The sequence below is a fragment of the Pongo abelii genome, chromosome 10 (genome assembly GCF_028885655.2).
Source record: "Pongo abelii isolate AG06213 chromosome 10, NHGRI_mPonAbe1-v2.0_pri, whole genome shotgun sequence".
Lineage (NCBI taxonomy): Eukaryota > Metazoa > Chordata > Mammalia > Primates > Hominidae > Pongo > Pongo abelii.
The window spans coordinates 16,674,903-16,695,224 of NC_071995.2; the positions used below are offsets into that span (position 1 = coordinate 16,674,903).

General features: G+C 39.6%; 1 protein-coding gene and 1 pseudogene across 4 annotated transcripts in view; one reads left to right on the forward strand and one right to left on the reverse strand.

Annotated features, from left to right (window-relative positions):
* The window catches only part of DERA (deoxyribose-phosphate aldolase), a 358,665-nt gene that overhangs the window by 52,948 nt on the left and 285,395 nt on the right, over positions 1 to 20,322 (forward strand). For all 4 annotated transcript variants that reach the window (XR_010135729.1, XM_054526891.1, XM_002822988.6 and 1 more), the window contains exon 6: positions 17,879 to 18,007. Coding sequence is in view for 3 of the 4 variants with exons in the window: in XM_054526891.1 (XP_054382866.1) it covers positions 17,879 to 18,007 (129 nt within the window). In the remaining variant the exon portion in view is untranslated. The remainder of the gene's footprint in view (positions 1 to 17,878; positions 18,008 to 20,322) is intronic.
* On the reverse strand, positions 7,335 to 8,096 carry LOC112135753 (prolyl hydroxylase EGLN3-like; annotated as a pseudogene).

A 20,322-nucleotide genomic window follows, 5' to 3' on the forward strand; every position in this document is an offset into this window, starting at 1 on the left:
TAAAAGACATATTTTAAATAGATATCTCTGTTCCTATATATTAATTTTGCTTATCTGCTTTTAGTCACGGGTTTCGCTAAGATTTAAGGCTAGAGTAAAATGAAAAAGTTAGTAAGCATAGCATTTAAAACAAATCTGGCAATAAACTTTATGTGATTTAGTTGTATACAAACCTATATGTCCTTTATATATTAAGCAATTGTAGATGTAGAAATAGGGTTTATATTATAACTTACACCTTTTATTAAGCAGTTGTGGATATAGAAATATGGTTTATATTATGCTACTAATTGGAAAATAAAATACAATAGGAGATGGGTTTTGATGTAATTGACTGCCCCTTAATGAACTAGGATTGGTTATTTTTAAGAACTGATAATTTTCCAATAACAGGCGTTTATGCAAAATATAATGACACGTCTTTGTCCTGGACCATACTTTTGTATTAACTCTTTTTCTGGTGTTAATAACCTCTTGACCCAAACAAATTGAAAAGGAGCATTTAATACTAGAAATTTAATTCTAAATAGAAACCTGAAATGACTTAGGACTTTTCACTGCAATATTTTGTCTTAATTTTGATTCTCAATTTGATTACATATTGTATTTTTCAGTGTCATGTTTTAATATTAGCTGTTTATTAAAATATGAGCATAAAATAATTTCTTGGAATTTGTGGATGGAAATGTCTATCAAGCAATTGCATTTTTAAATCCAGGGCCCTCTCCCTTGTGCAGTGAGGTTTGTAGGATACTTGGTAAAGCACAGTAGAAAGAACCCCATTTTATTTCATTTTTTAAGTTCTGGGGTACATGTGCAGAATGTGCAGGTTTGTTACATAGGTAAATGTGTACCATGGTGGTTTGCTGCACCTATCAACCCATCACCTAGGTAGGTATTAAGTGCCTCATGCATTAGCTGTTTTCCCTAATGCACTACCTGCCTCCACCCTCCCCCAACAGGCCCCACTGTGTGTTGTTCCCCTCCCTGTGTCCATGTGTTTTCATTAAGAACCCCATTTTTTAAACCTGGCCCTTCAGAGTGGTCCTAACCATTTCTCATGGACATGAGAGTCCACAGTTTAGGGTATGAACTCGAGGAGACTGGAGTTTGGGGGTGGGGGAGGTCTCATATTCCTCTCTGGGTTCTCCTTAGTGACCATTTAAAATGTCCGCTTTCCTGAAATTTCTAACTTTTCCACCCTCCTTGCAGCTCCTTCACTGTTAGCATATGAACTGCCTGCTACTTCTCAGAGAAAATAAAATCATCAGACAGGAGCTCCCTCCAGGTGCTTGGATCAGGGCTGCTTTTCTTTGCTTCTTCCTTTGCTCCTTCCTCCTAAATTCCTTCCCTCCACTGTGCTGTGGCTGTCGTCTCCCCCTGCATTTTCAGAAGCCCTGCTCTATCTATTGGGCATTCTTTCTCCTGTGTCGTCAGCCTTTCTGCCAGCTCATTCCCATTAAGCATTTAGACATACTCAAGCTTTTCTTAGCCATTTATGAAAGAACCCACATGCCGGCTTTCCCTTTCCTTCATCCCCAGCAACGTCCTCCTTTCTTCTCTTCCCTTCATGACTAAAATTCTGAAAAGAAGGCCCGATGCGGTGGCTCACACCTGTGATCCCAGCACTTTGGGAGGCTGAAATGGGCACTTTGGGAGGCCTCATCACCTCTTGCTCTGCTGCCGCCCTAAGCTCTGGTTCCGCAGCGACGCTCGGGGGTGGGGCGTCCTCCTCACTTGAGGTCGGGAGTTTGAGACCAGCCTGGCCAACATGGCAAAACCCTGTCTGTACTAAAAATACAAAGATTCGTTGGGCATGGTGGCACATGGCTGTAATCCCAGCTACTCTGGAGGCTGAGGTGAGCGAATTGCTTGAACCTGGGAGGCAGAGGTTGCAGGGAGCCGAGACTGCGCCACTGCACTGCAGCCTGAGGGACAGAGTGAGATTCCCTCTCAAAAAAAAAAAAAATTCTGCAAAGAGTTATATTTATTTGTTTGTCTTGAGAAGTTCAAACTAATATACTAATGACCTCTCATCTCATTATGTCCAGGGCATACTCCCCAGTTGTTTATTCAGCGTTACCATGCAACTTATGACACAGCAGACTGTTCCTTCCTTCTGGTAACACTTTGTTGTTGTAGCTTTGGTGCCTACATTCCTGAGGTCTTCCTTTCTGTTTCTGATTACCCCTGCGTCTCATCTGCAAGCTCCTGCACCTCCTCTGTCATCCCTGAAGTGTCCATGGTTCTCAGATTCTGTCCCAGTGTGACTTTTCCACAACCTTGGTGTGCTTTCCTTTGGAAACGTCATGTCCTTGCTGATTTCAGTTACATTCCTTATGGCAAAGACAACCAAACCTCCTGAGCACCAGGACCACCTGGACCCAGGGCCACATGCTCCAGAACTCGTATTCCGTTGTATCACTACACTGTGTTGCATTTCACCCATTATTTACATATAAGTAGAGATTTAAATATCACTGAACCTTGACAAAATCAGAGAAATCTAGCTATTTTAGAAATAAATCTATTAGGCCGGGCACAGTGGCTTATGCCTGTAATCCCAGCACTCTGGGAGGCTGAGGCAGGCAGATCACTTGAGCCCAGGAGTTCAAGACCAGTCTGGGCAACATAGCAAAACCCCATCTCTACATTAAAAAAAAAAAAAAAAAAATGCAAAAATTAGCCCAGTGTGGTGGTATGCGCCTGTAGTCCCAGCTACTCAGGGTTGGGGCTGAGATGGGAGGATTCCTTGAATGTGGGAGAATTTCTTGAGCCTGGGAGGCAGAGGTTGCAGTGAGCCATGATTGTGCCACTGCACTCATAAGCCACTGTGCCTGGCCTAATAGATTTATTTCTAAAGTAGCCTGAGCAAGAGAGTGAGACCCTGTCTCAAAAAACAAAACAAAACCAAACAAACAAACAAAAAACTATTAAAAAGTATTTTCATTTCCCTGACTTTCTTAACAATTTTTATTAAATAGAATTTAATTTTTTCTTGATTATTCCAAACTGTTTCGTTACTGATTATATTATCTCAGAATACAGTGATGCTTTCAGGGGCCAGTGGAATCTCTGAGATGTGATTGGCCTCATAGCTCACAGTCCAGAATCTTGTGCTTTTTGATTTAGGTATCTTCTTATTTGTTACTGTTTTTTTGCCTACTCCTTAGTGGTTAAGCTTTTTACTGTCAGATCGTGTTGAGCTCATGACGGCACGCTGTCCTTCCCTGCCAATCCTTCTGTCACTCCTGTCCAGCTGGACATGGAAACGTGGACAACTACATTTCTCACTTATCAACATAGTTTTAACCCAGTAGGGTGTGGCACGTATTGTTGGTTCTCAAAATTATAATACCTGACAAACATTTTCAAATGATTTGCCCCAGCTGCTTTCCTGACAGGATCTAGCATATCCCCCTGGGCATTTGTGATAAAAGAATTGAGGTGTGTATGTGAGGGAGGAATAGGCTTCTAAATGGGGAAAATCCCTCCAGGTGATTTTGTTCTCCTTCCCCACCAGTCCCATGTCCTTATTAAGAAGTACTAACTCAGGACTCTTTCTTCTTCTTTTTTTTTTTTTTTTTTTTGACATAATTCCAGTTCTTAGTTGTATATACTTTAGGTGCCAGATAATGAAAGCATTGTTGAATTTACATACAACAATGTATGTAAACTCATAAATTGAATACATTCATATATTTATGTTTTATTTTATTACTAATACTAAATTGATTAATTAGTACATCTCATATTTCCTGTGTGTTTCTATGCCTTTAGCCTGGATCTGTAGTTAGCTGTAAACAGGAGAGTTTGATGAATAAAGTGTTATTCTGGCGAATTTAGCTAAGAAGTGCATCTACTTCTGTGCTCTTAAGAGAAGAAGACTTTCCTCTCCCTGGGATGGCTGTGCTCTGTGATAAAGATAGCATCCAAGTGGGGACATCACCCGGCCAGCCAGCCAGGCCACCCAGTCATTGGTGGTGTCACAGTCAGACCCAGAACAAATGCACTGTGGGGCAAGAAGGGAGGACAGTACTGCGAAAGCAGGAATAGTTTAAAGCTGAATATTTGCATTAGACAGATCTTGGTTGGTATCTTGGCTCTACTGTTTACTCTTGGACAGGTTCTTCTCTGTGTTTTCTGTTCCTTCTATGTAAAATGGAGATAATGACATCTACTTCACAGGGTTACAATAGGGAAGAAATTAGATAATGTATGTAAAATGATCATCCTGTTGCTTGGCCCAGATGAAGCCCTCCTTGCCAGCTGCGATGTTGCCTTCTCCTTCTCCCTCCTCCTGCCCCTGATGATGGTCTGTTGTCAAGGGAAGTGACATATAGCACATATGTTAAGTGAATAAAGTGGAACTCTAAAGACTTGGGTTTTAGTCTTTTTGATTTTGATAATTTATACCTAGACCTTGGGTAAACACTTCAGTTCTCTCTGCTTCCATGTAAATGTTACAAATGAAGGGACAGGACGTAATGATTTTTACAATCCTTTAGAGCTATAATGATCTTTGATTTTATGTTTAGCATTTTCATTTTCAGCGAATATTATTCCCATGATTAGTACATGTAATACAATGTTTCTTAATGGTGGTGTTGAAGTTGACATCTAAGGTGCATTCCTTAAACAGTTCTTTGAAGAAAACATTCACCAGAAGTTGTTCATCATCTCATAAATCTTACTGAGCAGGTTTTAAAAATTGAGTACTGTCCATGCTCTGTAAATATACAGAGGTGTTCATTTTACTTTTTTTATGACGTCTTTCTGTTGCATCTATTTTCCTAATATATTTACCAGTGACAGGGAAATGCTATCAGATTGCACCTTGTTCAGGAATCTAGCTCCATGAGCTGAGGACCTGGAGCTGGCTTTACTAGCTTTGGGAGACTCATTCCACACTGGAGCACCAGCAGACGTAGTTCTAAAGGTGGCTAGGATTGTCTGACATTCTGCAGCATCTTACGTTCAATGGGCAATTGGAAGTACCATTTGTCTCCTGTATCCAGAGCCTCATGCACTTTTCATCTCCTTCAATTGTTTACCCCTGAATTGCTCTCTTAAATCTGGCCTGTGAAGTACATACCTCATGGCTGTGAAACATTTTAGGATAAGAGAATGAAATATCAGCACCAAAGTCACATTATTTTTCATTTTCTTATATGAAGAGAATCCTAAAGACCTTGAATCTGGGCAATAATCTATTTTTCTTATTTGCTGATTTTTACACAAGAAGGATGGTAGAAAGACCATCTCAAAAATAAATTGGTATGTTTCTTTTATAGAGTGTTAATCATATTTTATTAGAAAAGCAGTCTCTAAATCTATAGACACTTTTTGGGGAGGAATTACATGATCTATAAGTTGTGGTTTCTCTGTTTTGGGAGTTGTATATAACAGAAATTCTGGAAATACTTATGACAACTGTATGCTTTTATGGTTTTTATTTTTATGCTACAATTCTTCAAAACTTCAGATACTATTGATAAAAATGTGCATCTTATCTCTTATAGGTTAGTATAATATCTGATGTGTTAGCTCATCTCTGCCTTAGTCTTGCAAGATTAATTAGTTGCTTTGGTGGATGAAACTGTGTTCTTGAACATTTTGTGACTTTTTTAGTTTAAAAGGTTGCTGTACAATTTTATATTAAGTGTTTTACTGTACATATAATTATCTTTGGAGTTATTTTCAGGCCATTCTTGCACAGTGTTGAACATCTTTCTGATATTCAAAAAATAATTGCTTAGATATGTTCGTTAACAATTATTTTTAAGTGCCTTTGAATAGCAGGAAATATAAAAGGAAATATACTTTATGACTTTTAGATAGGAAACAGTCTTTAAATGCTTGGATTCTTACTTAAATCATAATTTTATACATGTAAGTTTTATTGACAGAGTTTTTGATGTCTAGAGCAGTGCTCTTCCAGAATACTTAGCAGATTGCCAGCTGCTTCAAAATTGAGAAGATACTTTCCTTTCAGGTGGACCCTGGAGAGAAGAAAGTTAATTTTATTTATTTATTTATATGTGTTTTTAGCTTTTTGAGGGTTTTAAAATTTTCATTTCCTTTTTAAAAATACACCATTCTATTTTTTAAAATAATGTTAAGAATGAGCTCATTAAAAAAGAAAACTGAAAAAAAAAAACAGGTACACCCACATTTCCAACTCCATCTCCCCTTTCAGATTGTTCAAGATGTACACATGTTCATTGTGTATCTGTAGACCTGGTTCTTTCCGTGTTGTTTTCAGAGGTTGACACCAAACTACCAAGTAGATATTTTTCCTTTGGTTTAAATTCAGATAACATTCCACCAAAGCAACACGAAAAAACCTAATGTCTAGTTTTAGCTTCTGGGGATTAGGTTCTCCAGGTAAGAAGTAGAAATAAATATAAGAAAATAGAGAATAAATGGTGTTACCATCTTTATTCAGAAAGTCATTATTTTCAGCAAAATGGGGCCAAGGCAGAAAATCCAGGTTGCAAGACTTGGAAAAAGGAGTGTCTACCCCATGGGACATTTACAGATTGATCACTATGACAGCAGCCCTTTATAGAGGTAATAATGTTGTCATTAGGTTGTGATAATTCTCCAGAGACTTCAACAGCACCGGATTAATAACATCTGGAAATTGTTCAGATGACACAAATTTCTGTTTTCTGTTTTAAGGCTTCCATGGTGGCTTTCTGTGGCATCTGCCATTGTTGTTCTTTTTCAAACCTTTCAAATCAGGAAGTATGCATAAAATACAAGATTATTTTCCTCACCTGTGCTCCTAGGCTCTTGTCTTGATAGCCAGCATTACCAAATCTATCAGGTAAACTGCTGGCCAATGGTATGTCTGCTGGAATTTCTGGAAGTGGAATAGCAAATGAGTTCATCTGGCAGAGAGAGCATCTGAAGGTCCATGCAGTCTTGGCAAGAAAACACAAAGTCCCACACGTAAGACAGGGATGGGGAGGTTTTCGTCACTGAAGAGGCCATCTTTAGATCTCAACTCTTTTTTTTTTTTGAGATGGAGTTTCCTTCTTGTTGCCCAGGCTGGAGTGCAATGGCACGATCTCGGCTCACTGCATTCTCCGCCTCCCAGGTTCAAGAGATTCTCCTGCCTCAGCCTCCCGAGTAGCTGGAATTTCAGGTGTCCACCACCATGCCCGGCTAATTTTTTGTATTTTTAATAGAGATGGGGTTTCACCATGTTGGCCAGGCTGGTCTTGAATTCCTGACCTCAGGTGATCCACCTGCCTCGGCCTCCCAGAGTGCTGGGATTACAGGCGTGAGCCACTGTACCCGGCTGGATCTCAACTCTTAAAGATAATTCAGGAACCATTGCTAAAATGAACAAGGCCGGCAGATTTTGGAGCACAGTCAGTCTTCAGTGAGGGCAGATGTTTCCTAGTTAAATTCCTGAATTTCTTTGGCTTCTGTCCTTTCTTCATTATCAAAATACCAAACGGTATAGCACATCTGGTCTCATAGGAAGACAGCACCTCGTGTGGGTTCCTGCAATCTGACCAGAAGAGCAATTTTTCACAAATGGCCTCCACATCTGCCATGAACGATTTCTCCTCTGCAAATAGCCATAGGATCCCACTGTGTAGCCTTGTATCCCTATTCTTGTTCAAATAGTAGATGCAGGTGATGCAGCAGCCATCGTTGGGGTTGTCCACATAATGAATGTAACCTATTCCATTTTTAAATTAGCAAGCCACCATTGCCTTGGACCTCTCCTTGACATAGTATTTTCCCACCGGCTCCTGCACTAGAGGACCAGCCTGTCAGTGAGGGACAGGAGGAAGCTAATGGCCTCGCAGCCCCTCTTGTTTCTCCCAGAACTGTGGGGTGAACTGATCACCCCACAGTTCACCCTTTAGAGACACTGCACACATCCCAGCCAGCTGGCTGTCCTGCAGGGCCCCCTTGCAATGCAGCTGCTTAATGTGCTCCTGGATGCAGTTGCCTACCACCTCCTTGCCCAGGAAGTTTTGCGGGTAGCAGAAGCTAACCTCCTGCAGACAGGGCATGATGTACTCTAGGGAAATTTTCTCCAATTCCTGCCTCATGATGTGTCCCAGGGGCATTTCACGCACAGTGCAGAAGTCGGGGACCCCCAGCATGCACCCAGAGAGGGAACGATGTATGTGATGTGAAGCCAAGGCGTGGGGAGTGTGGCCATGGTCCCGAGCCACTGCAGTCAGTACTGGGGACAGGGGAAAGTTGCTCACAGCTCTCAGGAGAAGGGATCTGCGTCCCGGGATCAGTGGGAGTGGCACGGGACTCCACGATCTACTGCTGGACTTGCAAGTTAATCTTCAATAAAGAAAACTAAAATGCTACAGATGCAAGTTCCTGCTGGCGTGCGGGGGCAGCATTGCAGAAGGTAGGGCCAGTTGTCAACCTGATTTGGATGCTGTTTCAAACATGCAATCTGACCCCTTTCCCTCCTCTCCACTCCTTGGATCCACACTCTGATGCACACAGGCCTTTCTCAGTGTGGCCAAGTGCTCTGATTCCTGTCAGTGAGCACTCCACTGACACAGCCTCACTTGTTTTTCAGCTGGGAATGACAGGCAGAGGTCAGGTTATGACCTCTACTTCTCAGTGTGGCAGTAGTAGGAGGGATGCGGGGAGACAAACAGGAGACAACTCTTCTGCTAGTTGTGCCACTATATTGATTAAGCATCTGCAATGTAATATGTCCTGGGTTTCTAGCACACCCACTTTCACTACCCCCGAAAACCTCATTATAAGTCAAAACATTATTAATAGGTTTTTAATGTGACATCACTATGCCAGCCACTTCTCTGGTGTATGTGTTTTGTTAAATTTTACATTATTCTGACTAATTTGCATTCGTGGTATTGGAATTCCATTTTCATTTCTCAGGCATCTTTGATAATAGCCTACCAAATTATTATTTTTCTAGTACATGGCAAGAATTGCTTTTTTTTTTAAATAGAGAATTTCCAGTTTTCGTAATGTTTGAATTTTTAACAACAGACATATATTACATGTGAATATATAAGCAGAAAAAATAGTAAAGGCTCTGGAGAATAAGGCCATGATGTTTGCAAATATTTAACTATAAGGACATTTACTGAAGTATTACTTATAATAGCAAAAAATCTGGAACCTTAAGTATCCAATAATAGGAAAATGATTGAATAAATTTTTTATGTCCATGTGATGGAATATTGTGTAGCCATTAATAATAATTGCTCCATAGACCTATATTTATTAATATAGAAATATGTCAAGGATATATTAAAGGAAAAAACCATGTTACAGAATAATATGTACTATATATAATCACTTTTTTTTAAGTTATAGAAGCCATAGAGTGATTGATAGTCTAAAAAGCCCTCCTGTAAGAAAAATATCTGGATGCTAAATTACAACAAACATATCAAATTATTTTTTAACTTTTATTTTTGAATAATTTTAAACTTATAGAAAAGTTGTAAAATTGGTACACAAAACTACAGTTTTATCACTGAGATTCCCCAGTTATAAAGTGCTATCCCGTTTACTTTTTTTGACTTATTTCCTCTGTGATGTGTGTACATACATATATAAATTATGTATTGTATACATATTTTTCTGAACCATTTGGGAATAAGTTGCAGACCTGTTCACTTGTTACCCTTAAATACTTCAGTGTGTATTTCCTAAAAACAAGGACAAGGACAAGGACACTCTTGTACCAAGCCACAGTACTGCATCAAAATCAGGAAATTAACATTGATAACCATAAGGCCATTAAATCTACAGATCGTTCAGATTTTGCAGGTTGTCCCAATAGTGTTCTTTATTAGGTCTAGGATCAGTTGTTTCATATCTCTTTAGTATTCTTTAACCTAAGAATACTAAGAACAGTCCTCAGTCTTTCCTTGTCTTTGATGATTACGGGCCTGTTATTTTGTAAAATATACCTCAGTTTGGGTTTGTTTGGTATTTTCTCACAATTAGATTCAGGTTATACATTTTTGGCAGGCATTCCACAGAACTTTTGCTCCGTTCTTCTCAGTGCATTATTTCAGGAGTCACAAGATGTTAATTTGTCCCATTATTGATGATGTTCCTTTTTTTACTTGGCAAAGATGGTGTCTGCCAAGTTTCTCCATTGTAAAATTAATAAGTATTTTGCATTTTAATAAGTAATTAATACAGATTATGAATGGAGATATTTTGAGACTATGTTAATATCCTTTTCCTCATCTAACTTTTATTCACTCTTTTAGCATCCATTGATGATTTTTCCGCTATTACTCTGATTTTCTAATTCTGTCATTTCTTCTATACTTACGAGTTGGCATTACCAAATCTGGGCATGATATGGAACCCTACAAAGCCAGATGTGGTATTGAGGTCCTTCCCTCCCTCCCTTCCTCTCTCCTTCCCTCTCTCTCTCTCCTTCCCTCTCTTTCTCTCCTTCCCTCTCTCTCTCCTTCCCTCCCTTCCTTCCTTCCTGTTTGTAAGAACTCATTGATTCTTATTTTACTCAGTTGGTTATAATCCTTTACCATCATTATTTATTTTGATACTCAAATAGTCCCAGATTTGGCCATTGGGAGTGTAACCGCTCAGTGGGTTCACCTTGCCTGCTGCCTACACAGAGCCAGTTTCTCAAGACAGGGGAATTACAGTAGAGAAAGAGTAATTCACGCAGAGCCAGCTGTGTGGCAGACCAGAGTTTTGTTTTATTACTACTCAAGTCAGTCTCCCTGAGCATTTGGGGATCAGAGTTTTTAAGGACAACTCGGTGGGTGGAGGAAGTCAGTGAGCCAGGAGTACTGACTGGTTGACTAGGAGATGGAATCCTAGGGAATTGAACGTGTCCTCTTGTGCTGAGTTAGTTTCTGGGTAGGGGGCCACAAAATCCATGAGCCAGTTTATCGATCTGGGTGGTGCCAGCTGATCCATCAAGTGCAGGGTCTGCAAAATATCTCAAGCATTGATCTTAGGAGCAGTTTAGGGAGGGTGAGAATCTTGCAGCCCCTAGCTGCATGACTCTTAAGCCATAATTTCTAATCTTGTAGCTAACTCGTTAGTTCTACAAAGGCTGTCTAGTCCCCAGGCAAGTAGGAGGTTTGTTTTGGGAAAGGGCTGTTATTATCTATGTTTTAAACTATGAACTATAAACTAAGTTCCTCCCAAAGTTAGTTCAGCCTGTGCACAGGAAGGAACAAGGACAGCTTAAAGGTTAGAAACAAGGTGGAGTCAGTTAGGTTAGATCTCTTTTACTGTCTCAGTCATAATTTTGCAAAGGCGGTTTCAGGACCTGCTTCAAACTGGCTCCTCTATCCTTTTTATGTTCCCATCATTCTTTGAGAACTTCCTTGCTTTCTTGTAATAGATGTTTCAGGTGTATCTTTGACTTTGTCTGCTCCAGCTTTGGAATCAGTCATTTCTCCAAGTAGCTCTTGCTCCTTTTATTGATTAATTGTATTTAGAAACCAAGATCTGCGTGCTAGGTATAACTCACTGCTATTGGGATGTTATTGTTTCTAGGCCCTCTTGTCAGACAGATCTAGTAAATACATGAACATACACATATACACAGCACACACATAGAAATACACATTCGTTTATATTTGTTTATTTATATGTCAGTCTATAAATCTGTCTGTCTTAGAACTTACAACTTCACACTATAACCTCTATTACACTCCAGCATTGCATGGTTTATTCTTACTTTCCCCTTCCATATTTATTCCCCTTCTTCTCGTCAGTGAGAAATCTTGCTCCCATTATCCATTATCTTTAGTATATTCATCTTTTTTATCAATATTTACCTATTTTATCAATCGCTTTGTATTTGACAATCTCTAGAACCTGCTGGTTGTCTTCCTGGTTCTACTTGCCAAGTCCTCCCCAACCCCTAGAATTTTCAGTCCTCGCTGGTAAGGGTGACCTTCACTTTCCCCAGAGCTGACTGCACGTCCCCCTCACCTTGCCTCCACCCTGATGTGGCAACATGCAGGCCAAGAATTTCTCTAGGCCCCAGTGACATGGGGGCTAGGTTTCTCTCTACCTTCTTGGCAGTGTGTGGCTTAGAAAATCCCTGCTCCCCCTTGTCTGTGGTTGAGAGCTCCCAAAGATAGAGTTCAGAATCATCTTTGTAAATCAACAAGAGGCTCTTTCATCTTAGTTATAACAGCTTAAACTTTTAGAGTAAGTCAACGTTTACCATCATTTTACATGTGCTTATTATCAAAGGTAGATCTGAAGGAAAAATGATTACCTTCCTAACCATTTTAATACTTTTATATTTATTGGCAGAATTTGAGAAAGGTTTGAGCTGTAAAAGTAAAGCTCTCCTATCTAATCTTGAGGAGAAAAATGAAGCTTGGAGAGGTTCAGTAACTTTCCCAAATAACACCAATAATCAGCGGCCAAGCAAGGGCTGAAAAGTCCTGATTTAAACATATGAACTCTACTGTAGCACCATACCCTTGTTTTCTTCCCATCCAGGGGGCTAAAAGAGCAATTTAGAGATCGTTTTTAGTGTATTATACAAAATTAAGTATCTTATGTTTCTGAATTACCTTGGAACAAAGAGCAATTTAGAGATCATTTTTAGTGTATTATACAAAATTAAGTATCTTATGTTTCTGAATTACCTTGGAACTTTTCATTTTATGCAGTTTTTTCCCCTAGAAGAATGAAAACCAGGTCCTAGGATTATAATGCCCATCTGTCAAGTGAGTAGTTTGAACTAGAACGGAGTTGACATCCCTCTAGGTTCTGAGTTTTGACGAATCTGTTGCTCGAAGCACTGCAATGTATTTCCCTGGGAATATGTTGTAATTAGAATGAGTGTACATGTGCATGCATGTGTGTGTGTGCTGGGATAGAGGCAGAAAATTTTGAGGAAATACAGTTTTATTCCACGTATGAAGACATGACTCCTCCTCTCTGTTCTATAACTGACCCACAATAAGATTTGGGGCAAGTCATTTATCTCTCCACATCTCACTTTTCTTTCTTTTTTTTTTTTTTTTTTTTTTTTTTGAGATGGAATTTTGCTCTTGTTGCCTAGGCAGGAGTGCAGTGGCGCAATCTCAGCTCACTGCAACCTTCGCCTCCGAAGTTCAAGTGATTCTCCTGCCTCAGCCTCCAGAGAGTAGCTGGGATTACAGGCATCTGCCACCATGTCTGGCTAATTTTTTGCATTTTTTTTAGTAGAGACGGGGTTTCACCATGTTGGCCAGACTTGTCTCGAACTGCTGACCTCAGGTGATACACCCACCTTGGCCTCCCAAAGTGCTGGGATTACAGGCGTCAGCCACCGCACCCAGCCTACATCTCATGCTTCACATGGGAAGTGTGGAGGTAACTGCAAATTGTCTCACAATGGATGGTTAAATAGCGTGTGGAGAACCCTGAGCATTTTTGAGGGAAGAAGCTTTGAAAACATAGGGGATTTCTCATCCTTTAGAGTAATTATTCCTCATGAAAAATTTTTTGGAAAGGGCATCTGTTGAACTTATTGCTTCACTTGTAATTTCCTCTGCGTGTGTGGTCTAGCAGCAGTTACAGTAACTCCATACCCCACCATTGTCCTTTCCTACCAACATAGGGGAAAACCTGCTCATTCGTTTTTCCATTGTTTGGCTTATTTATATTGAAAGGAAAGTGCCAGCTGAGTTTGTTAAAGGACATAATTTGAGATTGACTGGGTTACATTTCAGCCATCAAGCCACTTTGATGAGCATATGTCATTCATCTAGTTTCTGAGGTGTCTATCATGGTACTGTCAAAGTCCTCAAAACGACCTGAAGACTAATAATGCTGCTTTGTGGTTTCTATGGCTTGTGTTGGAGTGAAGTTGTCTATTTTTTCTTATATGTAAGATCGGCAAATTCTAGTTGTGCTTTCATAAGTATTAAGGCAGTGCTTGCTATTTTTTGTTCGTTAAAGTTATTTTTGGGTTTCTGGAAGTGTATAAGGGAAAATAGGGGAAGCTAGTATTGAATGATTAAATGCCTTCTAAATGCCTGGTTCTATTCTAGCGACATATATTATTTAATCATCACAAAAATATGTGAGCAAACTGAGCCTCCCTAAGTAATTAGGCTTAGAGAAATTGAATAATTCCTAAATGTTTACACAACTAGCAAGTAGCAAAAACTGTCTTATCTCAAGAGTCTGTGCTATTCAAAGTAGCATGGGTTCTTAGCTTAAAAACAAACTCATTTGTGATATATAGTAAACTTTTCCCCCAGACTGTTTTTTTAGGGGCCCAAAGAGGTTTTATTTTATGTTCTTTAAGGAACATAGATCATGGTGTCCTCTGCTTTTGTAAGTCCCTCTGTAATCTGAGCCTGATAAGCACTGAATAATAACAGGAACACCATCACTGCTGCCACCAACAGCTTTGAAAACAGGAACTGACATTCCTTGAGCATGAACAATGTGCTGGATATTGTCCTTATCTATTCGTGTGTGTTAACCTGTTTGAAAATAACTCCATGAGGTGTGCATACTTCTATCATTCCCATTTTGTAAATGAGGAACATGGGACAGGTTTAGAGTTAAGTAACTTACCCAAATCAAACAATAAACTAGTAGTAAAGTTGGGGTGTAAATCCATATACTCAGGAGAACCCACATTATTGTCTACAATACTATACTTCTTCAGTAAACATTCATGAGTTGAAGATGAAGAAAACCAATTCTGATTAAGTGAAGCTGAAAGGGGATTTATTATATTAGGAAGACATAAAGAAACTCACTGAATAAGTAGGAAGCCTTGCTTGGAAAAAAAGCAGGACCATGAGAGAATAAGGAGCAGAGAACACAATCAGATTGTGCTACAGGAAGAGCTTGGTTCCAGGGCCACTGCTGATGCTGCTTCTACTGGCCAGCACAGGTACCACACTGTTGGCTGGTGGCTGGCCCCTGGGACACTGGACTTTTGGATCTCCTGCTATTGCTGATGCCACAATAATAAAGAAAATATCTAAGTATTCTTTCATATTTGCCTCACTCTGTAAGATTCAAAGGCCTGAGTAGAAGCAATCACTTGATAGAGCCCAGGTCACATTTTAAAAAGACCAGGTTTGGTATAACTTTTGATTTAATTGTTCTGATATATTTTGGGCAGAATGGTAACAGAAAGAAATGACAACTTTCCACCTGTTGAACCTTAAAGATTAAGATATTTTCTCAGAAAAACTTGATCCTGTTATGTGGTAAAATAGGCCAGTAAAATGATTTTAGAAATTGGCAGTTGAAGAATGAGAAGGCATTGGTTGCATATTTGCAAATCTAGTTATGCTCTAAGTGACCACTTTCGATTCATTCTGTTTGGATCATGGATTAAAAAGTATAACTTCCAAATGACTGAATCATAAAATACCTCTGGTTTTCCTGGTTAATTTTAACTATACTTCAAGAAATTCACTTGGCATCAGAAGGTAGTACTCTAGAAAAAGGATGGTTTTTTTTGTTCACAAGTATGGTTGTGATCAGTGTTTTAAGAATTTGTTTTACAGGCCAAAGTTCACTTTAACAACTGCTGTAATAAAATACTTTCCAGCCTTGTCTGATGGCTCGCTGATTGTAAGCAGTAATCCATGCAACAGAACTTTGGTTACTGGAACTGGGTCAGGCCATGAAATAAGATTTGACTTTTATAATGCAACACTTAGTGGAAATTCATTTTACTAGAATTCTGAACTTAATAATTAAACTTTTCGAGTGCTTATAACATGTCAGGCAGTGTGCAAAGTACTTTGTATATCTCTCTCTCATTCCTGGTAACCCTGTGAAGTAAATACTATTGACACTTTAAGGATGGAGCTGATGCTGACAGAAATAACTTGCCTGAGGTCCCACAGGAAATGATGGAGTTGGGTTTTAAATCTGCATTTGTCTGACTCTAAAGCCTGCTTTTAATGACAACACTGTTTTGTGGAAGAAAATCATTAATTAAATCACAAGTTAACTTGGATTAGCGTTCTTGGATTTTTAGATCAGAAGATTTTCCTTGTCACTTGTTCTTAGAGAACAAGTTTCTTTTTTTAGATTCAATAACTCAAGAAATGTCATTCCATCCAATTCATTCTCTGAATTAAAAGAATGTAATTTTTTTTTTTGCTACATAGTCTATTACTATTTTTAACATTCTTACACAGGTTGTCATATTGGAGGCATAAGTAGGATGATTTTCTCCCAGGTTAGGTAGATGGGCAGGGTAAGGTAGGTGGTGTGGCATCTCAGATCATCCCTAGTACTCAGAACTGCATGTTACTAAGGATCTGTGAAAATAATCTGTTCTTTATTGAACCTTCTGTGGGTACCATCTCTCAGTGGTAACAAACTTTCTAAACTGACTGAGCATCTTGGAATAGAATATTTGCTTTCATTTCTCTTCATTTTTCACTTCTGAGCTTCAAGTTCATGTTTTCTGTGATTGAGAAGCCAAGTTTTATTTGGCTGTTATAACTCTTGTGGTTTTAACTGAGACTAATTTTTCATGTTTTAAATGTACTTTAGTAAGCCTGTGAATTATAGAACTCTCATTTTAGCTTTAAGAAATGCTTACCCCAACCCTTATTGTGAATGTTTCCCTCCTGCTTGGTTTACTCCGTATGATTATAAAACTACTTCCTATGGGCCGGGCACGGTGGCTCACGCCTGTAATCCCAGAACTTAGGGATGCTGAGGCGGGCGGATTACCAGATCAGATCGAGACCATCCTGGTTAACACGGTGAAACCCCGTCTCTATTAAAACTACAAAAAATTACCTGGGTGTGGTGGCGGGCACCTGTAGTCCCAGCTACTCGGGAGGCTGAGGCAGGAGAATGGCGTGAACCCGGGAGGCGGAGCTTGCAGTGAGCCGAGATCACACCACTGCACTCCAGCCCGGGTGACAGAGCAAGACTCCATCTCAAAAACAAAAAACAAAAAACAAAAAAACCTACTTCCTATGAAAGATACTCAAATATGAAGGAAAGAAGAAGCCTTGGTCTTGTTACCATGGCAGTAGCTTGAGTTCAAGAAATGATAGTGGCCGGCCTGAAACAGGGTTTAAAAGCCGAAATTCACTGGTATCATTGACAAAAGACTTAAATAATTTTTTAAAGATTTAATACTCATGATTTTGGTCTAATTTGCTTACTAAAATCCTGTTACCTTTCATATAAAATGTTACCTTGAATATGAAATATGAAATAAATCTGGGCCCAATGTGGAACCTTCCAAAGCCAGATGTGGTACTGGGGTCATGGGCTCAGGGGTTAATAGATTTAAGGCAGCATCTCTGAGCCTCCCTGCAGATGGCTTTGTGCACATGCATCCAACACTACCTGGCCAGGCCTAACACTTTTTAGTCAGATATATAAACATACTCTGGCAGGCAGTGGGGCAAGCTGCTGTGTCTTTATTGTCATGAACATAACTCTAGAAAGGTGTGCTTTATATTCCAACCAAAGAACCTATTACTTGTGAATGGAAGAATTAATAACCTAAGATTTTTTTTTATTACTTTGCAAAGGGGTACACCACTGTATGTATGGTAGCTACATTTGTTTTTTATTGCAAGCAACCATCATATGGACAAGACAGAAATTATTTATAATTTGCATGTCATTATGATATTTAAAAAGCTCTATGTCTCTGGACCTCAGGCCAGGGCTTAGAAACGGTTTCATGGTAGCAAACTAAGCATTCCTTGTAACAGGATGTGAACTGCAACAGAATGCTCCAGGCAATGTTAAATTGGGGTGATTTTTAGAAAGTGACAAATGTTTTATGTTTCCTAAATGTGAAATGGGTTCCACCAGCTCTAAACGGCTGCCAAGTTATGTTATCACTTGCCTGCTTTGTAACTGCCTCAATTATTTTCTTCCCCAGCCCTGTATGATGAGATTCGTCAGTTTCGCAAGGCCTGTGGGGAGGCTCATCTTAAAACTATATTAGCGACAGGAGAACTTGGATCTCTTACTAATGTCTATAAAGCCAGTATGATAGCAATGATGGCAGGTAAGTGTTTTATGTTCAAATGATGTTTTCTATTGAATTGATGTTTTTAGGAGAAATTAAGTAAGTGAAAGCATTTAGCTGTTATTAAACGTGCTAACCACTTGGAATTTTTTTGTGGGAGGAATCCGATATTTTGTAAAAACATGTTCAATGTGAAGTGGTCAAAAACTCCTGGCTTTCTTCCACATATTTTTTTGTGTGTGTGTGGCATTTCATTGCTGCACTATGCTTATAAGGCAGTAGATGGCTCTCTTGTTAGTGAATTGCCTTCTGTTTTATTCTTTGATTATTCACTCATCAACATATGTTAGACAGGAATTTCTTTGACTTACTTCTCTCTGAATTTAAGCTTTTCATTTATCTCAGAGATATGTATCCATACTATCCGAGACAGCCTCTGCCTTTGTTTGTGTTAATGTTTTAAAATTTAGTGCAGTATCATTGATTTTTATACTTTCAAATATAAGTTGACTTATTCTTTATCTCTGTGAACAGCAGGTCTATCCATTTAGACATCCTAGCTTGCAGCCTAGGAGTCATGCTTGGTTCTTTCTTTTCTCACCTCACGTAAATCAGTGAACAAGCATTGAGAGTTCTCTCTAGACCTCTTTGCTGTGTCTGGCACATCTTCCCTCCATTCTAAGTGCTACTGTCTGAGGCCACCATCCTCCTCCATAGGCATTACTTCAGCTGTTCCCCTGTCTTCTTGACTTTTGTTCCCCTCCAATCTGTTCTCCACACTGTCGCCACAATTTTTTTTTAATGCTAATTTTATTATGGTACTGCTTGCTTAAAATTCCTTCAGTGGTTTCCCTTCATCTTTATGGTAAAGTATACATTCCTTGATTCTTATTTTAAAAACGTCCTTCCTAAGACCCTGGCTGTGCCTCTGCCATCTCATTTTCCCTTCACACCATGTTCTCCTGCCGTGTAGAATTACTTGCAGTTCTCTGCAGATGGTGCCATCCAACCTTTTGAGTCTTTGTATGTTCTGTGCCTTCTGCCCGGAATGCCTTTTGCTCAAATAACTCAACATCTTGGGGTTCAGCACAGGTACTACCTTGTTCAGGAATTATTTCCCCTTACACTTCTTCTCCCCCTACTGTTTGGCCCATTATCTCCTCTGTGTGTCCCCACAGCATTCAATTAAAAGCCCTATCATATAACTTATCACATGACATTGTGATTGAGTGTTGAATTTCTAGGTGTCCTTCTAGGGGCCCTATATTTGGTCTTGAATCTGGGCCAGCCATACTCCTGTGTACTTCTTGAGTGCTCTGTCAGGCCTAGTAGATCATTCCTTGCAACTCTACTGAAAATCAGCCTACTGGTCATCAATGGTGCTGTTGCTCTGGTCACAGCTGCGGTATCTAGAAAATATCTGCACTTGTTGTCTGAGAGCAAAATGTCAGAAAAACCTAAGGATGAGAAGGGATGGAACACTTTGAACAGTTGTTCATCAGTGATGTTGGCATTTCAAAGATTCACAGTAGAAGACTCACTGTGCCTCTTAGGAACCTGGGAAAGCCCCTTGGAGGCTACTTGGTGTACAGGTAGGCCCCCTTTTATGCTGCTTGCCAGCACAAGTGATTGTTAGCCCGGGTAACAAAGTAAAAGTTTGGAAACGAATAACAGCAACCACTTTTAGTACATACTTTGTGGTAGCCACCCTGTTGGTTGTGCACATGAAGCTGAGATACTCCTCAGGGTCACATTGGAGCCAATCTTGTGATACCTGTTACCCCAGCTGTTATCCTGGTCACAATGAAAGTGTATTCATTCTGGGAGGTCAGCCAACCCTGTCCTACGCACGGCACCTACTACTCATGATACGAATGTGGTATTAGGTCATCATGCTTTGGAAGCTCTGTCCCACCCTCCACCCATCCTGTCCACAGAAAAAAATGTGATTATAAACATGTCCCTTTATTTCTTCATGTCTGCTTGTTTCTCTGTTCATGTTGTTTATCCACTTCATTTCTTCATTTAAGCAGTGTTTATTGAGCACTTACTATGAGTAATAAAACTGTATTCATGGTGTGCTTTACCAGGTACATTGAAATAATATTCCTTAGTCCTCACATCAGTCCTGGAGTGGAAGAAGTCTATGATTGTGTGACTTGCTTAAGGTCACAAAGCTAATAAATAACCTGTATCACTATTTGAACACCCTGGTCTGGCTCCAGATTTATTCCTTTTTCACTTGTAACATGGCTATTTCCCAAGGCACACGCCAGATTTTATCATGAATGAAAGATACAATCTTTGTGAGGCATAACATATGCAACCTTGTAGCATACTTCCTGGCCTATAGT